The sequence below is a fragment of the Aricia agestis genome, chromosome 18, assembly GCF_905147365.1.
Source record: "Aricia agestis chromosome 18, ilAriAges1.1, whole genome shotgun sequence".
Classification (NCBI taxonomy): Eukaryota; Metazoa; Arthropoda; class Insecta; order Lepidoptera; family Lycaenidae; genus Aricia; species Aricia agestis.
In genome coordinates, this window is record NC_056423.1 from 4,281,623 (window position 1) to 4,302,479 (window position 20,857).

General features: G+C 37.9%; 1 protein-coding gene across 3 annotated transcripts; it reads left to right on the forward strand.

The window, feature by feature from the left end:
- Positions 1-100: 100 nt before the first annotated feature.
- LOC121735948 (biotin--protein ligase) lies at positions 101-19,436 on the forward strand. 3 transcript variants are annotated; one of them, XM_042126952.1, is made up of 16 exons: positions 101-364; positions 701-796; positions 1,412-1,677; positions 2,264-2,417; positions 2,495-3,764; positions 4,694-4,889; positions 6,623-6,747; positions 9,281-9,307; positions 10,232-10,346; positions 11,058-11,234; positions 13,828-14,007; positions 15,163-15,342; positions 16,245-16,351; positions 16,989-17,089; positions 17,817-18,030; positions 18,725-19,436. In XM_042126952.1, the coding sequence occupies exons 1-16, from the start codon at positions 238-240 to the stop codon at positions 18,894-18,896; spliced, it is 3,507 nt and encodes a 1,168-aa protein (XP_041982886.1). In that variant the 5' UTR covers positions 101-237; the 3' UTR covers positions 18,897-19,436. The 3 variants fall into 3 exon arrangements, with proteins under 3 accessions (XP_041982886.1, XP_041982887.1, XP_041982888.1); XM_042126953.1 differs by lacking the exon at positions 9,281-9,307; XM_042126954.1 differs by lacking the exon at positions 701-796.
- The last annotated feature ends 1,421 nt before the right edge of the window (positions 19,437-20,857 follow it).

Below are 20,857 nucleotides of genomic sequence, written 5' to 3' on the forward strand. Positions count from 1 at the left end.
TTCAGAATTTCTATTATTTTTTAATTGCACCGAAATCAAAGTTAAATTTTAAAATAAACTACACGAATTAATATTCTTTTAATATTTAAAACTCATTTATTGAGTAATAATCAATGGTTGATCATATTTTTAACAGATATCATAAAACTTCAAGAATGGTATTAGCAGCAAATCGATAAATTCTGTAACACCAATGTCCTCAGTTTAAATACGAAATTAAAGTAAATTATAATAAATATGCTCGTGACAACGTTTTATTTAGCAATGACTTTTATAAATGCGTGGAGGATGCGGTCTTTGAAGTCGCATCTCCTGAAGTTTATGAGTTGGAAGTCCAGTGCTGTTCTTTACAAGTTTTCATCAGGTAACTATATTACCTCTTTTAATATTAATTGATACATTATTTTACAGGAAATTTTATTTATACTGCTATAGTACCTACTTATGTAACAGCTAGGAAGGCTAGTCAGAAATCAATATTTGATGGGTTGGGTATATACTTACTTAAGTATATTAAAATAACTGTTAATCTAAACTACATTATTATTTGGCTTTAATATTCACGAAAAATGTGCTTTATACTTTTGTACTTATATTAGTTTCTTCTCTCCAATATCCTTCTTTCTTCCTAATAAATTTGTTTTTGCTCCCACTCTCTAGAAAATATTAAATTATTATTCCTAACACTTGTGTTTTGCAGAGATTGCATGTGATACATACGAAATGGGTTACAGAGATATTTATAAACACAATGACAATGTTGCTGAAGTTACTCTTCTGTCTTTAGCTACTAATAGTTAGTTAACTTCTGGTTTTTATTGTTGTCTGTGTGTGTGCTAAATCTTCTGATTTTTTGCATTTTAAAACCAGAGAATCATGTGTTATTAAACTCATTAATATAAAATGGCTAATTTTCTATTAAATGTGAACACAACTTTACACTGCATCATCTAACAACCTTATAAAATAAACAATTTAAGCGTAATTCTCTGCTTTTTCAACTGAGCTTGAATTAGATCTTATATTATTAGGCTTTATGTCTATTTTAGTGATGCTTATATCTATGTTATATCATAGATTGTGTGGTGAAGTGTGTTGTATTTTCTAGGTTTCATGATTATTGTTTACAGGCATTTAGACTAAGCTACAAACAATCTAAAAAGAGTTCATCCTATTAGAATTCATTATGTTCATACCAGATATAAAGATATACGTCACATAGCTAATTATAATATGTGTATTAGATCAGTATTAAAAACAAAGTCTTGTCTCACAATGATTATAATTTTGCATATTAAGAAATTTTAATTTTACAAACTTATAGTAGATATTTAAGTATATTATATCTCTTTTGCGTTTGACTCCAAAAGTGTACTCTATGTAAAGAAAATATTTGAAACTTTTTTTACAGGTATCAGTCCACTTAAAGCGAAGCTTATAATAGAAAGAAAGGTGCACTACATAACTGATGTTATAGAAATAACTGAAACTACAAGAATGTGTAGACTCCGACCGATACAGTTTATAGATATCAACCGATGGTTCTCCATAGCAAATGGCTTGCCTCTGTGGAGCAGTAATGTGTTTCAGCAGCCTGATCCGACGCCAAAGTTGTGTGTGTTTATTGAATGTGAAATGGAGCCCAGCGAGGATCAATCACAAGATGATGTTATACCAGTAATTATGCAAATATCTTGCTAACAGTGACGGATTAACCCTTAATCAAATTAAGCAATTGCCTAGGGCATCACGTCTAAAGGCATCAGAAGTATAAGTATATATAGTAGTAAAGGTTCAAAGACCTAAGAAGAGAGAAGATTCTAGTTGAAATACGAATAGAGGGCCCACATGAATGGATTGCTTAGATTAAGACTACTTGATGCTCTAAGCCTTAGAGCATCAAGTAGTCTTAATCCGTCACTGCTTGCTAATTGTCCTACACGTTATTACAAAGCATTTTTGGCACATGTAGAATGTTGACAGCATTTTTTTTATGAATGGGAAATACCAAAATTAAGAATAACATTACATTTGCGGCGGTACCCACAACCTCTGAAATGACGCCAGACGGCTTTGACCGGACCAAGCATGCTTTCTCGCTCGGTAGAAATATCTTCCTTTGTGGCCGCCACGCATATTTCTTAACATTTATAAAATAAATTACTTTTAAAGTAATAAAAGCAAACTAAATATTTTAACAGTTTCTTTTTGCATTTTTATTATAATAAATTATATTAAACTTTATTTTATTACTTATTTGCAGTTGGAGTCATTAGGCCAAGTGTGGGCTTGGAGAGCTGATAAGAATTTGGAGTTTATAGCGGTTATACCTTTTAACAAACTATTAGAAATGTGTTACAAGTTCCTATATGGATCTCTGATTATAAATGAGAGATTGCCCGTCACAAGGATACAGAGTAAGTATATTTTACCTTAGTTTTTTTCTGATTGGTAGCCAGTTTTTATAAGTATAACATATATTTTCTCTTTGAAGCTGTATATGCAACTGGAATGCCATATCAACCAGAAGATGATCAAATTAATACACTGAAAAAGATAATAAAGGAGGCACATAAGACATCAGAAGATTTAGATTGGACGTACTACTCTGGCATCTTAAAACACATGTATAGAGAAGTATTTGTGAATTCAAATAAAATGGCTAAATCGTACATAACATCAGTACCCAGTCAAATATTAAGTCCACCGCAAACACACCCCGATTCTAGTGAAAAAAATATCGAAAGTAATAACTCTAATCATTGTGAGGAAAACAATCACCACGAACGAACGCAAGAACTGATTCGTGCGTTATCACAAGAGATAGAATCAGAACCTACTGATGAATCAAACAAAAAGTCACCAGAAGAACAAATTAAAGCATTGTCGGATGAAATGGAACCGAAAACGAGTCGAGAAACATCCAAAAAGTCGCCGTCAGAAATAGAAGCTAATCATAAAAACGCAAAGTTGCAAGAAACAGTAACAGAACCAAAGCTGGAATCATACGAAATATCTTCGCAAACACCGATTGAAACATTTTTACAAGAATTAAAATCGGAACCTCCACAAGTATTAAACGTAGAGTCAATCCAGGAACAAGTTCAAGCGTCACCGCAAAAAATTGAAGCCAACCATAAAGTTGATAAAAAGTCTATACAAGAACAAAGTCAACCATCGTCACAAGAATCAAATGTAAAATCACCCGAAGGCAAAAGAACCTTACAGAAACAAAAACAAGTGCAAGAATCATCACGAAGAACTAAACAAGTAGAAGAATCAACTTCCAAACCAGTAAAGGGATCAAAGCAAGAAATGAAACCTGAACCAAAACAAGAAATAGTTCCTAAGTCAGACGAAATACAAGAATCTCGACAGACTCATCAAAAACAAGATTCATTAAAACCGTCCCAAGAGTCGGGATCATCAAGTCGATCTTCAACTCCTGAAATTCTAGAAGGCACTATAGTTAGAAGCGAAACTGTAAATATCAGGCAAAAACTTTCGCCGAGTAGAAAACGGAAAACTAACAAAGGCGCTGCTACTATAGAGACTACGATAGAATCAGTCACTACGCATAGAAGAGTTACGTCACTTATTCCTCCAAGTCAAGAGAGAACAAGTTCTAGTATGTCGGAAAAATCTGATAAAAAAAAGATAGACTTACCCAAATCTACGGGGTTGGATGTGCTTGTGTATTCTGAGAGTGTGGTGGCGAAGAACAACTTGATTGCTACGTTGAAGAATGTTCTGGATCCAGAAAGGTGAGTTCTTAAACACATACATCAACAAATTACAGACCTTGGGAACCTTGGGGCCAAACAGTTTAGGGTAGATTAGGCCTAATCATTTTAATTCCATATCGTTGCGTCGTTGGATACTATGTTCCCATTTTCAAAAAAGGACAAAGGAGAGAGTGAGACAGCGTTCTGTTTGGCCTATTATATTGTGGTCGCGCAGCCATTAGTGCGTTAATATCTCTACACCAGCGTTATTCGTTATTTATTACGTTGTCCCAAAAATGTAAAAATTATATAAAATGCGTTCATTTGATTGCGACGACGCAACTCAAGGGATCAATGTGGCGTCCATTATTATTTATATGACGTCATAGTTATTGTTACTCTTTCTCTTTAACGTAAGAAAAGGCTCATGTTTTTTCTTTGTTTATTCAGCGCTTTTTAACGTATCAGGCAATACATTGTATGTCCATTGTACCAGCAACAAAATAGATTCATAGGCAGATGGCGGACCAACATAATTGGGTCGCGTTGTGTCAAACGCAGCCAATAGATCACGACCATAAAGTAAATATACCTAGCGGAATAGAGAAACAAAGGCCTGAGCAAGAGAGATGTCACTATTAGTAACACTGCCTGGTAAAGAGACGTGTGATACATGACAGCAGCACTCTTTTTTGACGTCCAGTCGGCACGTGCCGCACGTTGACAATTAATCTCATAGAATTCATGTCCAATCATGCTTGTGTAAGTGTATACGTATACATATTTTTCACACAGATGAAAACCAATTTTGGTTTCGTTTGTCAGCTCGAGATTGTTGCTCTATTTCGCTAGGTTTATGATCACGACTAACATTGACTTGACAATAGACATAGCCCGACCAAATGACGCAGGTCCGTGAACTGCCTAGGAATTAATTTCCTCGATGGTACATTTTATGAAATTCATAGGTACACAATATACTCGGTGCCTCTAACCGTGCTGTGTTCGGGGGCGTGGCGAGGCAAAGTCGCGCTGATAGCCGTAGTGGGCAACACGGGCGAGGCCACGCCCCATCTTCTACGGTATTTCCTAGACGGTGGCCGGCTACTCGCGATATGCAGCGACCTACTGCAGTCTGTCGTGCCGTATTATAGGACCGCTGAGGTGAGGGCTTTACTCTTAAGCGTCAATTCAGACCGGAACGCGATGCGTAGATGCATTTCTAAAGTATTGAATTGACAGATTTGCATGACGTCTCCGTCGTCGTCTCACGCAATTGAAACCATACAAAATAAATTCATCTACGCGTCGCGTTGCAGTCTGAATTGACTCTAAGGGCCGCGCTACACCGGAATGGCAGCGGCGAGGCGAGCACTTTCAGTGTCATACGATTTTAAACTTTATCTTCATTATTGTAATAATCGTTTGAGAAGTCTACGGCCGTTTGTGGCCGCTCGTGGCCGCTGGCGGCCGCCGACGGCCGCGATTTCTCAAGCACACTGAAAGTGCTCGCCTCGTCGCTGCCATTCCGGTGTGGCGCGGCCCTAAGTCATACAACATAAAGTTCACATTCAATTCAACGTTGTCAGTTGAGTTGGCGTTAAACGCGACAGTTCACATTCCAATTTCCATAGAACTGACGTTTTGTGTCGTGAAGCGTCGTTGTCGCGTAGTGCGACTTACCTCATACGATTTCATACAAAGAAATAAGAATATTTGGCCGTGACGTGTCGCGTCGCGTCGTTTAGTGCGGTCTCGCCTTTACATTCAATTGAATGCTGTTAGTTGAGTTGGCGTTAAGTCGTTTTATCGTGCAACTCTATAAGTCGCATAACATAAAGTTTACAATTCCATGTTGTGAGTTGAATTAAGTTAAGACGAAAAATCCTATACTTCTTTTGGCTTTTTCATGCCTGTTGAATTGCCAACGTACTTACACACACTGCCACAGTATTTATTATTTATTTACCCATTAATTCTTTACTAGATGACCCGTTGAATTTCGTATCACTTTTCTCAACCATCTTCAAATACAATTAAAAATTGAAACATTTACCCTGACCTTTGTAACACCTAAGGGCTAAATTAGTAATGTTGGCACCGAACCAGTAAATAATAAAGTTGTTTGTTATGTCTGTCTGTCACGCTATGGCGCTCGATCACGACAAAGGTTACTCTGTTGAGGGTCAATTAATAAAGTATTAACGTGTATGTGTACGTTTGTGCGTGCGTGCGAGCGTACTTGCGTGCGTGCACAAGATAATGTTTTTTTTCGAGTATGACAATTATAATTATTTTTCAGCCTAGTTAAATCTTTACATAATAGATAATATTCCTTCCCAGAAACCTAGCTAGAAAGTGCTTTCTACTTAAAATTGCCCTACATACAAAATTAACAACGTACAAGATTATCTCCTCGAAATTATACGAATTAAGTAGAGGTAACTAGTAAATTTAAAGACTTAGGGCCTGAGCCTTGTGTAGTGGTGACTGGTGACACTTCCTGATAAGTGCCGATTAGGCTATCCACCAGCTATTAACTTGACAGATCAAGTATGGAGAATCTGTCGAAAAAGTTGTGGATAGCTTATCCGACACTTTATCAGGAAGTGGTGAAACAAGCCATTAGCCTGTTTATAACTTCCCTGGGTAAAAAATACAGGGTAACTCCGAACTTACCCTGTTACCGAGGTATAGACTTATATATTTGTATAGTCTAGTTATAGACTAGACTATACAAATACTTGGGCCTGGCCCTTTAGGGCCTGTTTCACCACTTCCTGATAAGGCTATCCACTCCTTCAAATCTGTCAAAAAAGTTGTGAATAGCCTATTCGGCACTTTATCAGAAGGTGGTGAAACAGGCCCTTAGTATTTTAACAAAACATGTTTTTCAGATAAGGGAAAACGAGATAGTGCAGTTCTCGTTCGACAAGTGGAAGGCCGTGAAACTAAAACACCACGTGCTGTGCTTCCAGGCCTCGCCCGCCAAAAAACAGTTCTCATCTGAAAGCGATAGACAGTAAGTAGATCAAAACACGTGTGGCGCTCGGGGACTGCCGCGGTAAAGCTATTGCATACCATTTTTTATCAACTTATAATTCGCATACGTCGCGCACACACACAAACACCGTGTCGAAGTCTGGCAACGCCGCACCGATCCGAATGTGCTGTGTCGGTCGGAGTGGGGTGTGTTATGTTATTTTCGTTACGGAATTTCTTGATTCGGTCGCTGCGCTCAAAGCCCGCAATAAAAGCGATACAATAGCTTAAAAATAATTGAGTACTGAACAAAAATAACAATGTATTTTTTTGTTTGGTATACATTAAATTAAAACTTTGGGTCTTGATTCACAATGCCGTTTGACTAGGGTAGGGGTTCCCAATCTTTTTCTACCTAGCTATTAGAAAAAGCTACATAAATAAACACCTTTAATGATTATAGTTAGATAATGCAGGCAAATAATAATGAACAAATATTGAAACATCTACCTGCTTCACCTAATCAATATTATAATTTTATTTTTTTGATATTTGTGGTTTCGGATAAAGATGGAGGATCGACTCACGGCGCCTCTCTTGCCTTTCCACGGCGCACAGTTTGGGAACCCCTGGACTAGGGTAAGGCTGCGTTTCCACCAGAGATGTGTTGCGAGTAATGTGTTTTAAGATCCAATAACATCGCTGCGCTGCGCGATGTCATGGCAAGCTCACGTCAATGAAGCGATTCTATTGGTTCTCAAAAACACATTCCTCGCAACACATGTCTGGTGGAAACTCAGCCTAAGGCTGCTTACCGCGCCATTATTGGTCAACGACTATAGTCTCGAGTCAATGTTGACCAATGACCGGACGGTAAACATTTCTGATTGCGAGTCATACGGGAATTGTGTAAAACCGTATCGAATATCGTTGCGTTGCCGCAGTGCCATCTCTTGAAAACTGAGCTATTTTGTTACATATCAAAAAATGGTAAAGCATTCCATTTCTAAGGGTGAAGCCAAACGAGCGTAATTTGTGAGTTGTGAGTCGCAGAATTTTGGCTGGCAGAAATTCTGCTGCATTCTGTTTCATACAAAGGTCCTGTTTGATTCACACGAGCGTAATTTGGTGAGTCATGATTTGTATGAAAAGATATTTACGCGACCAACTCACAAATTACGCTCGTTTAGCCTCACCCTAAAGGTACAAGTTGGAACCGAGCGACACGCGACAACTGCAGACGACGTGTCGTCGCGACACTACTGGTTTCTATGTATTTCTATGAAATACCCTCCGTAGCTAGCGACAACATAGAAATACATAGAAACCAGTAGTGTCGCGACGACACGTCGTCTGCTGCCGCTTCATGTAGTCGGCTTCCAACTTGTACCTTAATACGTAGATTAGAAATGGGATGTTTATATATTTCTTACTATAAAACTTTGTCCATAGTATATAATAATGTGTAATGTTATGCCTATTTGCTTACACATGCCTGCTACACTAAATACACTTAGTTATATTATTATAAAACGCACTATACCTACCTACTATACTATGTATAAAAATTTGCAGTAGTTTTTACTACGAAGACACATACTAATATTTAATTGTTGGTTATATGGCGCTTAGATCACATGCTGTCCTTGTCATTCTCCCAATGAACGACAGAGACAGGTAAAGGTTGTTACTAAATTGCAATTAACTGCATAAAATATATTTCCTAAACTACACGTAATCACCATTGGAGCGAAGGGTCATTGCTGCGTTACGTTGCTTTTCCGCTGCGGCAATGCTGCCTCAATTTAGATAATATATTCGCGTTTATGCGTTGCGACGTCGGTTGCAGTATTTCAACGAATTAATGAATAAAAATTTCGTGACAACCTGCTGTGATTGACCTACTACTGGTGCGCACGCGCAGCCATTGGTGCGGTAAAGTTTTAGCACGAGGGTGATTTGTTATGTATTGTCGCAGCGTCGACGCAGCGCAGATTTGGCATACTATGAGTTATTCTGGTACGACGACACAACGTAACGAAGCAATATGGCCTCGCTCTTAAGTCGAGACCGCACTAAAGCGACACGACGCGACAATTTACGTTCCATAGATGATAGAACTGACGGTTGGAAATCGTCAGCTTCGCGTTTATAAGGCAGCCCCTAAACCTAAAATAATATTGAACAATATTTTATTAAACAATGTATTTGACAATAAGATTGAAAGGCGCGTTCAATATTAACCATAGCCCGTCAATAATATTGCATGATACGTTATATTGCACAATATAATTGATCGTCTAGGGGCCCGCTAAAACGTCAGTGCTATGGAACGTGAAGTGTCGTGTAGTGTCGCGTAGTGCGGTCTCACCTTTATTCTCTATTTCACTATATCCAACTCACAAGTACGTCGCAAATCGCTTACAGACATATTCTTTTTAATTGCTTTTTATACAAAATGGTGTTGAATTGGTGTTTTGTGGTGGTGATTGGTGTTGAAACATTTATTTTGTTCCGATATTTTTCAAAATTAAATATAAAACATATCTAATCCGTGTTTTATAATTTTGCAGAGCCAGTACGGATAATAATATATGTTGGTATGCAAAATTCGTTATATAATTCCAAATCTTTTTGTGTTTCCCCTTCTTGTTTTTGGTGTTTGCTTTTTATGCATGGCTATTGTGTCATAATATAATATTACTATTAAATATAATAGTAATATTACATAGATGTCTATGTTGTCTTACACTACTGTTATTTATCAGTTTGGTTGCACTTTTTTTAAAATAACGCACAGTGTTTTTGTGTCTGAATGTCGTGCCATGTCCATTTTAGAAGTAGCCTTTATTAATATCATTAGGAACACTAGCACTAGCACCAGTCTGGGTTTTTTGGAATTGTTTGTCAAAGTACTTTTTTCTTCAAACTAAAGTTTAAATATTATTATATTTTGTTCCCTTTTTAAGCCCTAGCCAAAGTATCTTTCGTTAAAAACGATGACGAAATTCGTTATCAAAATGTATGCGGTTTGACATAACTTATCGCTAAATGAGATTTCGCTTGCGAAGACTAATGTCAAATCCTGGGAATCCTGTGGGAATTAAAAACGTGTTGCCTACTCTGCGCAAAATGAAACAAAATATATTTTCAGTCAGATTAATAAAAGTCAATTTTCATGAGTTTTTGTTTCAATATACCAGACCGTCCATCTTCTCGAAACAGGTATGCTTAATGCTGCCCCCCCCCCTAGCTAAAATCCTGGGTACTCCCATGCGTGGCGCTATTTCTGTTGTGACTAGAATGTAAATTCTAGAGAAACAAAAAGTCAGTTAGAGTCTAGATCTCATTTGGGTATCTTCTTAGTTCACTTGGGCACAATACAATAAATCTGGAGTGACCGTTTAAAATAAAATTTTAATTCATCTACGGCTACCAAAATCAGTGTAGCATATGACCTGACTTTGATTAACAAAGAGAACATTATTATTTTTATATCGTTCTTTAATTTTTTTATTCTGTAGTGTACTGGAGCACGAGCTGTTCGTGGAAGTGCTGGCGAACGAGGAGACCTGGCGCACGCCCTCCCTCATACAGGTCGCTGAGAACACCAACCACGGTGTGTCCATATTCTCACAGGTGAGCTTCTATGTTATGTTTGCAGTATGCATAGTAGTGCATACTGCATAGGGTTAACAAAAGGTTGGCTATTTCTCTCCATATTTATAACTTAAATCGTGTAATCAGTAATCACTAAGGAAAATAGATGTGGAGTTCCAATTTTTGAAATTGGAATATCATTTTCATTCTAATGCTAGTCACTAGCTTAACAGTATATAGTATGTAACAAATTGAAAACAGATGTTCTAGAATTGGCTCCCAATGTGGACTCTTGCTGACAGTTTTTATAATATTATCGAATTGAGTACCTATTTAGTATTGTCCCGAAGTCCCTTGCTAATATTTATTTATTTACTAGCTGTCCCGGCAAACGTTTCTTTGCCATATAAAGTATTTCGCCCGTATTATTTTATTGAAGTGACTAAATAAGTACGTCACCATGGCAACGTCCATCGCTACCCCGTCGCACAAACAATGGTCACCGTCAGTCTCGAGTTGTAATAATTTACTATTATTTATTCAACAAATGCACCTATCAATATAAAAAGTACCCAGCTAACTAAAGCAAAGTGAAAATTAAGCTCTGCACATGGCTAGAACTTAAAAGTTATCTCTCTCCTTTCGATACATATTAATGGAAGAAAAACAATAATGTTCTACTACAGAATAGGCAATAATTCAGTTTTTAAACCTATTCTGTAATTTCTGACTCAGTACAATTTATTTCAGATCCACTTAGAAACTGACCCAGCGGAGTATTTAGGCGAAGAAGGACCAAAGTACAACAAGAGTAGATACGAAATTCTATTCAAAATACTAGGAGATATCATCAGCTTGCATGTCAAAGATATGAGCGAAATACCCACCGTCGACTATACTGAAGGGTACTTCTTTGGAGACGAAAAAGTGAGTGTATATTGTTTTGTATGTATTTGGACTTAGGTAGTACTTAAATATTAGGTGTTACTATCAGAGAAGTTGATTCCTAGGCAGATGGCGGACCTAAGTAATTTGGTCGTGTTACGTCAAACCCATCCGACTGATCACAGCTAACATGGAATTGACATAAGCCGACCACATTACGTGGGTTCCCCGTCTACCTAGGAATCAATTTCCTCGATGGCACATAAAACACTAACGTATTTGCTAATCAAACATGGAATAAAGGCTTATTAAACACGATCGTATTAAATAGTAAACACTTTATTTGCACACTAAATGTACACGTCATGACAGTTCACAGTAGTAAAAATCAGCATTAATGCATAAACTGTACGAATAGGCGATCTTATACTAATTAAATCAGGTTAAAATATTATTAAGTTTTTAATTTATAGACATCAAGCATTGTAAAGTAGAAAATTATATCTTAGAATTATGTAAATGTTATTTCCACTATAAATGCGTAAATACACGACAACATACATTTATATTGAAGTAAACATTAAGCAACTAAAACATATTTTCTATAGCCCGGACATCGAACACGAATTTAGGTCATAGACTTATACATATACATAGACTCTCTTGTAATATAATCTGTCAATGGCCGATTCCCACGTAGTCAGTGACTAGGCTTAGGCTATAACTCGGTCGTTAATAACCACAGTTATTGATCTGTATCGTGTTCCACATTTAAGTTTTGGCAGAGATCCAGTAAACTTTGATCTCAAAAGTTTGCAAGTCACATTAATGTGTGTTTATTCGATCTTATACATAATACTCGTTAAATTATGGAGGAATTCTGTGAATTGTATTTCGTTGTAACGAAATTGACGGTACATCATTTTATAATGCGACAATTTTATTTATATCCTACTCCATATTTCTGCAATATAGGTACGATATAACAAAGCAGGCATTATATTATATTATAGCCTGTCAAGAAAGTGAAGAAATTAAACTCTTTTTTATTATAATTATGATTTTATTTAATCAATAATGTAAGGTAAAATTTTAACCATCACTCAGACTTCAGTCTTAAGCGACACTAATGCCGTATTTGTTTAAAAACATAGTGGACGCTTGGCTGGTCGGACCTGACTCTGTGATTGGTGAGAGCTCACCATCCGATACCGTATGTTCAATAGATTGCAAGATATGTTTGAAAACTTGTCACTAACATTTCAAAACAGTTCCTCTATAGCGTTACGCTATAGCGTTAAGCGCTTCTAATATCGCACTACGTTAAATATATCATATTAAAAACATTTTGCAGTTTGCATGCCATAGATTATGTAAATTAAATTTATGTAAAACTAGTTTAATGCGCGACAAATAGATGGCGCTGCGTCTTAGTTAAATCGCGCTACACTTTTTCTTACTATTACAAGCTGAAACAAAAAAAAAACATGTCTTGCAACCTTTGCGTGCATGTAGATGTTTTAAAGGATTTGTGTGCTTGAAAACACGTCATCTTATAATAAAAAAACACGTTGTGCTTGTTCTAAGTGCTTCAAAGTTTTTAAAATGGGTCATCTTTTTCTATAGACGATAGTTTCAATTTTCATGAGAGTGGAGTTGAATTGCATTCATCTATATGTTTAAGCTAAAGGCATCATGCACATATATTCTTACGTGCTTCAGTCGCTAATCATAACACTTATTTGTATTCGATTTAAGTTTAAAATTTAAGGTTAAAAAATTGATATTTTCTTGCTTACAAATGCAACTTTTTGGCGACCGAAGTATATAATGCACGCAGCGGCGGTCTTTTGCGATTTGGCAGCAAAATCACATCATAATTTGTCGCTAAACCGTACTTATGTTTTGTATAACTCGGCCTACGTTTCATGAACTCGCTACGCTAGTGTTTGTTAATTTAAATTTTCTAATAAAAAGATCCACACCATAAAAACGGTATTGTTACACAGTGTTTTGTGCTTAGCTGCCGAGCTACTTTTCTAACGTAATCAAGGACAATATGACTGACTACAAGTTACAACCTTTGTATTAACAGTGATTTGGATCTTTTTGTTAGTAAGGGGGAAATATGTAATATAACTATATTCTAATGTCCCTCCTGTGACATTGAAATGTAGTTGTACGGAGTACTTTTATGATATCATTAAGGCAGTTTACACACGCGATGCAGCGGCAGCGGCACCGCCACCGCGCTATTCGCCCTTACACACGGCGCCGCCGATACCGTGCCCCTGATGCTGCGGCGCCGTGTGTAAGGGCCCATAGAAATACAAGGATGAGTATTGGCGGTGGCGGTGTCGGTGCCGTTGCGGCGTGTTTGTAAACAGCCTAATCGAGGTTAAATTGGACACAGGGCTAGTTCGAATAATTCAAACAGGCTAAAAACTGCAAATATTATTATTTTCCTGATACCACAGCGCATCAAAATTAGTTAGCGCACCGCTTTCCAAGCGATAAAATACTGAATAATTTACTGTTCAGTTGAATTATCCGGGCTTACCCCGTGTCTGAATTTACCCTGTACCAAACTTACCCTGATCAGTCACTTCACTTGCAAGTTGCAACCCTCTTTCAGATAATTAGCAAGTTCCTGTCCGAGTTGCCAGAAGCCCACAAAAAGAGGATGTCCATCAACGGTGCGCTGATAGAGTGGCTGACCCCGGGGCAGAGCCCCACCCATCCACCCTCACACAATCATCTCCCTGTGCGCATCTCACAAATACCCAAAACGTTTGATTACGAAACATACCTTAAGGTGAGTGAATTTCAAATTATAATTGAATTTGATTGATGCCTTGATCACACCTAAAAAAAAACTCCCTGAGGGTGGTGAAGGCTGCGCCCAGGCATACCCACTAAAACCCCAACAGTGTTCCTGCTTTTACGCTTAAGGCAGAGCCAAGGGATAAGCGGAAATTCAGTGCCGTAAATAGCCTTTTTTGCGCCCTGTGCGAGTGCGCCCTTGTTTTTCTTTTAGATATTATAGGGGCAATTCTATGTATAGGCCTATTTTATTTCATTCAGGGTGATAAAATAAAACATGGTGTTGACTGTTGGTAGACCAATATATGTAGGTACTTACTAAAATTTTGGAAAACAAACTTTTTTTAAAGAACTGATATGGGAAAACAAGCAGGCGAGCCGTCCGATATCACGTAGGCCTTTCGCCTGTTATGATTATACCACCCACACTGTGCAGCACTAGGGGCGCAGTGGAAAATTATGTTGTATAAAATAATATACCTGCCTGGTCTGGCCATTTTTGCGCCCCCCAAGAGTCTTCGCCCTGTGCCTGGGCACCGGTGGCACCGCCCTATTTACGGCACTGAGCGGAATACACATATTATGTACGTTGTACAGAATACAACTCGTCAAGACGTTGACTGTGACGTTTAATGTCTTGACTAAAAGACATAATATAATGAAGTCGTTAAATGGGATGTTATAATTTTTTAAGTAGCCGTTGGCAGCGTAATAATAAGTTAATCCACACTGTCATATTATTTTATTACAAATACCGCACTTTACAGTAAAAATTTAAAAAAATCAACAGTACTATCAGCTGTGCAAGCTATTTGACGCTATATTTGTTTTGGTGACTGCTAGCGCCGCAGTGGTAGAAATTGAAATACATTCAATTACCTGACTGATTTCATGTCCGCTCTCTTTCAAGGGCTATGCTATTTTAATATCCGCTCTCTTTAAAGGGCTATGTTATTAGTTGAACGTTGAGAGTCGATTGTTCAATCAACGTTCGGCCGAGTCATTCAATTGAATGATGTCATTCAATGAAAGCGCTAGTCATTCAATCGAATCGTAGATTAAACCAGATGGCTGCGATATGTCGATTGTATAACTATTTTTCAATAAGTTTATAATTATTTCTACTCAATCTACCACTCCCCCTCAGAACCTGACCTCAACCACCGTGGGTCGCGTGCTCCTGTACTCGCCTGTGGTGGGGACGACGACCACGTGGTGCGCGCCGCTGGCCGGCCTCGCGGTGGTGGCGGGACAACAGCTGGCGGGCCGCGGCCGCGCCCACAACCAGTTTATATCACCTCCGGGGCAGGCGGTGCTGTCTGTGCAGGTACCATTGAGGAAATTGATTCTTAGGCCGGTATAAATAGTCAGTACTCAAGATGCATCTCGGTCTCAAGACACGGTTCAGGCTCTGTGATTGGTTGGCTGTCAAAATTTGGACCAATCATAGAGCCGAACCGCGTCTTGAGACCGAGATGCATCAAGATGCATCTCGGTACTGACTATTTATACCGGCCTTAGACAGCTGACAGACCCACGTCATTTGGTCGGCTTATGTCAATTCAATGTTAGCTGTGCTCTATCGGATAGGTTTGACGTAACGCGACCAAATTACTTAGGTCCCCCATCTGTCTAGGAATCAACTTCTCTGATAGTACAACCAGCGGTTTTTTTTTATTTAGACTTTAGAAAGATACATGATCTCGTGTTGTATATTTGCATCGCCATATTTACATCCTCGTAATTTAATATATTTTATCAGGAGTTAAAAATAAGAGACTGAACTTAAAATATAAACAAATAGGATTGATAATCTCTGAAAATTATTAATTTTCTTAACTGTGTGGTGTGAGCGGTGCGATAGTTGTTATGATTCGTGAAATGAAACAACCAACTCTCTAATCTTCTTTTGTGAAATGTTTTGAAAACCACGAGTAGGCGGCGCGCCTTAAAGATCTCATAGTGAACGTAATATTAGGCTGCGTTTCCACTGAAGCGGAGCGGAGCTTAGCGGTGCCCGAATTGACCAACCGTGCTATTCCAGCGGAATGACAGCGAAGATTTCGAGCATGGTGATCGGTCAATTCGGCACCGCTAAGCTCCGCTCCGCTTCAGTGGAAACGCAGCCTAAGTCCTTTACATAGCTAATAAAGTTTTGTCACTAAATTTAATTAAGATTAAAATAATTATACGAAATCAACGGCAATTGGATACCATTGTATTTTCCAGGTCTGGCAGGAAATGAATGACAGGATAGCGCTAACACAAAACGTGGCTGCGCTCGCCGCCGTGCTCGCGATACGAAGCGAGACGCCATATGAGGGTCTAGATATCAGGTAACAAATATCCGTACTAATATTTCAAATACAAAATACACCTGTCTGTTTGGTGTCTTCCTTTGCGTTTAAACCGCTGAAGCGACTTTTATGAAACGAGAATCCGAAAGTTCGTACGCTTAAAAACATAACCGTATCGGTCTTACTACAAAAGATTTAAACACCTGTTGAACAGTTGAGAGAAAAATTCAGTACAAAATGGTCTCAAAACAACTGTTCAACAGATGTTTAGTTTTTTGTGCTAAGACCGAGAATATTCTACAATCCGTTCAGTTTCCTGCGTTAAATAAACAGTAGCTTACCCTACAGCGGTTTACTCTATTTGTGCCAAAAAAATCTAATTGTTGCCCGTTACTCTGTTGCGCCAAAATTCTTTACTCGCGCAGGAACCGTACATTTTGCCGGGTTAAAAGTATCCTTTGTTCTTTCCCGGGACTCAAAGCATCTCCATACCGAGCAAAATCGGTTCCGCGGTTTGGGCGTGAAGAGGTAACAGATAGACAGACACATTATCACATTTATAATATTAGTATGTATAAGGATATCGATTATATTTCCACTTATATATAAAAAAACACTCAATCGATTATAGGAAAGAAAACGCAATTGCTACAATGTTTTGTTGGTATTGTTACAGAATCAAATGGCCGAACGACATTTACTACGGGCGGTCTGCGAAGATCGGCGGCGTCATGACAACAGCTGATGTGATGGAGGACAAGACTAGGATTTATATTGGTTAGTATTATCGGATTGAAAGTGACGCTAGAATCATTGAAAAACATCAAACATGTAAAAAAGTAACAGAGTAACATATAATAATTGTTTGGCTCTTCGTCTATTAATATTAGTAGAAGGGTAAACCTTAGGGTTGTCCCGTTTTTAGAGTCGCGGCCTCCCGCATAGCGGGGTGGTGTCGGGTCTGCAAAATGTAGATGATCGCTGGTAGAGCTACGGTAGGTTCTATTGTGCCCGCAACTCTGCCTTAAGCGATGAGTGGAGCACCATGGTGTTTTAGTGGGTAGACTACTCAGGAGTCCCACATACCCCGGCCGATATCCCTAATTTTCCGGTGATGTGTAAAGCATTTCCCCATGTTAAAAAAAAGGTTGTCCCGTTTTTGGGGTCCAAAATTGTCATTGACAACATTCGCTAAATTATTATTATCACAGTCCACGGACATTATTGTATTTGAATTTCGAAAACATGGCATTATATGTATTAGCATGGGCGTAGCTAGGATTCTATATAGGGGAGGGCCATAGATCTTGGGGAGGGGCGGGGGGCGTACCTCGCTACGCCCATGTATATTAGCGCTCTCTCTACGCCACTCTCACACACATAAACAACGTCTCCAATCTCCATACAACATCTGAAATAATACGACAGGCTCAAACCCAAGTTTCTTGTCAAAACAAAGTTTGCCGGATCAGCCAGTGTTATACAAATATTACCTATATTGCAGGTATCGGTGTAAACATATCAAACAGCGTGCCTACGACGTGCGTCAACGACATTATATCGAAATACAACGCCCTCCACAATACTCATCTACCCCCCCTCAGTGTCGAGTGGTTCCTCGCCCGCTTCAATTCGCATCTCGAACGGATATTAGCGGACATGGCCACGGATAACGGACATAAGTTCTTCGAGGATTACTACAAGTATTGGTTGCATAGGTGAGTTGAATGGTTTTGATGAAACTTTAGGCGCTTTGGATTTTTTTGCGAAAATATCTTTATAATAATTATGTATTTTGTATGACTGTAATATATTGAGTGAATGTAATATCATCTATACTTAGTGTTTACGCTCAAACCGCTAACTGAGTTTGTCGAAATTTGGTAAAGATGTAATATGTATAATGTAAATAATATGTACTTTTAATACAACAAAATATACTTCTTACAATGGAAAAATGTACGATATACTATTTTTAACATAACGAAGGTACCAATCAATAAAAACAAACAAATCAATAAAATTCATGTCCCAACCTACTACAACATTTCCAAAGCAAACTATATCGTTGTGACTTAATATCGTAAAACTTAGGCAGCAAACCTACAATAACATTGAACAATAATTTATTTTACAATAAGATTGAAAGGTGCGGCAATGTTCAATATTAACCCTGAACGCTCAATAATATTGCACAATAGGTAATACGGGGCAATAAATATCGACTGCGTACGTGCGAGTTTCTTACGCCGGTTTTTCTCGGCGGGGTAGTTCCCGAACCGGTGGTAGGCCTCATGTAGACACGACGTTCTAAAAGAGTTAACTTTGTTAACCTATTTGGAAATAAATATTTTTGATTTGATTTGAGTAGGGTGCCCCACCTTACACTCAATATTCGGCATCTCTTTCCAGCGCGGAGCAGATCAGCGTGATAGACAAGGACGGCAAGCGGGTGTCGGGCACTATCCACGGCATGGACAAGTTCGGCTTCCTACTCGTGGACACCCCGGCCGGCCAGCTCACCGTCAACCCTGATGGAAACAGCTTCGACCTGATGGCAAACCTGGTTGTGGCCAAATATTAATGGCAGGTTATCGTATAATCGTTCCCCTGGTTTTAAGGTTTTTCGTTTGTTATGGACATTTGGTTAATGACATTCATAATTTTTTTGTTACGTAGAGTCATTCGGAATTTTTTGCGTGATGTGGGGCTTTACGATGTAAAGTACATATTTTATTATCCGTTGTAAATCCTTTGGGATTTATAATACTTCGAAACAGTGACGTTGCCGTATCAATATAATTAATATAATATTATAAGGGGCCCACGGACCTACCCATTTTATGATCTTTTTCCTTTTTTAAGAAATCTTTACCCTTTCTAAGGGCCCCGGAACTAATTTTTATGCGGAGCTCCGTCAAGTCACATTACGCCCCTGCTATAAAGTTTACGTGTATATTTTGATGAACATTACGCGTATATTTCAAGTGTTTCCACTTATCGAAATGTGTTCATCATCAATTTCTAATTTAGGGAATTTAGATTAAGGTAATGTGCATTTATGTGAAAGGAGATTGTTATTCCATGACAGTTGGAAAGCGGAGTAAAAACTCTTTAGTATCTAATCAACTGAAGACATAACTTTGAGCGACATTCCTGCAGTCCGGTCGAAGGACAGAGAGAAATTCGTCCGTTGACCTTTCATTGCTTGTCTTTTCACCCGTGCTCAAATATTTTGTCTCATCTCCAACCACACTTAAATTCTCTTTATCAGGCGACTATACTATAATGTAGCCTAAATTCTAAAGTTTATTTGGAGTCGGCGGTGGGAACGAGATAGTAATATTATTTGTGCGCGAGTGAAAGAGACAAATAGCGTCTCTTAAGGTGTTTGATTGACGAATTTCTATACGACCGAATTATATTTTGTTTTAAGGTGTTTTTCGTATAGATCGTGTAATATAAAACTTTAGTTTTGTTTCCATTATAACGAATAAAATTATTTGCAAGTATTTTTCCAAATGTGCTATGTGTATCCGAGCCAAAATCAAATACTGGTCCTAAAATAAAGTAGAAGGTTTATCAATAGTGTGCGATACTCTAGAAGTATTTAGAACGATAGCCGATTCATGAACGCGTTTAAAGTTAAAACAGGGACTTACTGGAATCCAATTTTTTAGGGAAAATTCACAGCCTTGAAATTAGCACTTTTAGAGCGCATTCACATTGCGACGCATGCAGTGCGGCAGCAGCGCTGCTAATTTCAGTCAGTGCTATGAATTTTCCCCGAATTTTTTAGATTCCGGATTTCACAGTCCCAAACTTTTAAACCTTTTAGAATTCGGGCTTTAGTCTATAAATAGAATTTATCAGAAATAGTGGACTGTTACACTGCCATCTCGAAGATGCTTGTCTAGAGAGTAGAAAAGGTAGATTTGCTTCAATAGAAGTAGTTACCATAAAATTCCACACTCAATGTTGCCATAAAAATCTTCCATTTTGCCTGTTGTTTGTTGAATCTCGTTACTTTTTAATATGTCCTGTATTAAAAAGTCTTCATTAGATACTAGAATTTTATTGAAATATTTAAATTGAATTGTATTTTTACGTATACAACTATACATATTTTAAGTCTTTTAATTCAAAATAGATAATTATAGTGTGATTTGAGTTGGATAATAGTAATCATAAAATTACATTAATATAATTTTTTACTGTTCATAATTAGTACTTCAATTGTATTTTTTTATTCCAAAATCAATATAGCTCTTTACCATAATTTCGCTTGTATCATATCAAACACAAAATCAGCATTCTCATATACACGTATAACGTAAACTTTCGTTATAATTATATTTAACTGCATGATAGGATCAGAACTGGATGAAAGTTGGATTAATTTAGTAGAACTGAGGGACTGTAATCATGTTTACAATGCACCATAGCTGTAACGGCAGTGGAAAATGTGTGGATGTAAAGTGCATTTTTAAAATATACAGTGTTTTTTTATAATAATTTGAGGTTTATGGTTTTTAAAACGACTGA

What these genes read in the sequence shown, in the direction of transcription:
- LOC121735948 (XM_042126952.1), top strand. Translation starts at nt 238, where the DNA reads ATGCTCGTGACAACGTTTTATTTAGCAATGACTTTTATAAATGCGTGG. An exon ending in TCTTTACAAGTTTTCATCAG is followed by an intron (nt 365 to 700) that starts GTAACTATATTA and finishes TGTGTTTTGCAG; the next exon opens with AGATTGCATGTGATACATAC. An exon ending in TCTGTCTTTAGCTACTAATA is followed by an intron (nt 797 to 1,411) that starts GTTAGTTAACTT and finishes CTTTTTTTACAG; the next exon opens with GTATCAGTCCACTTAAAGCG.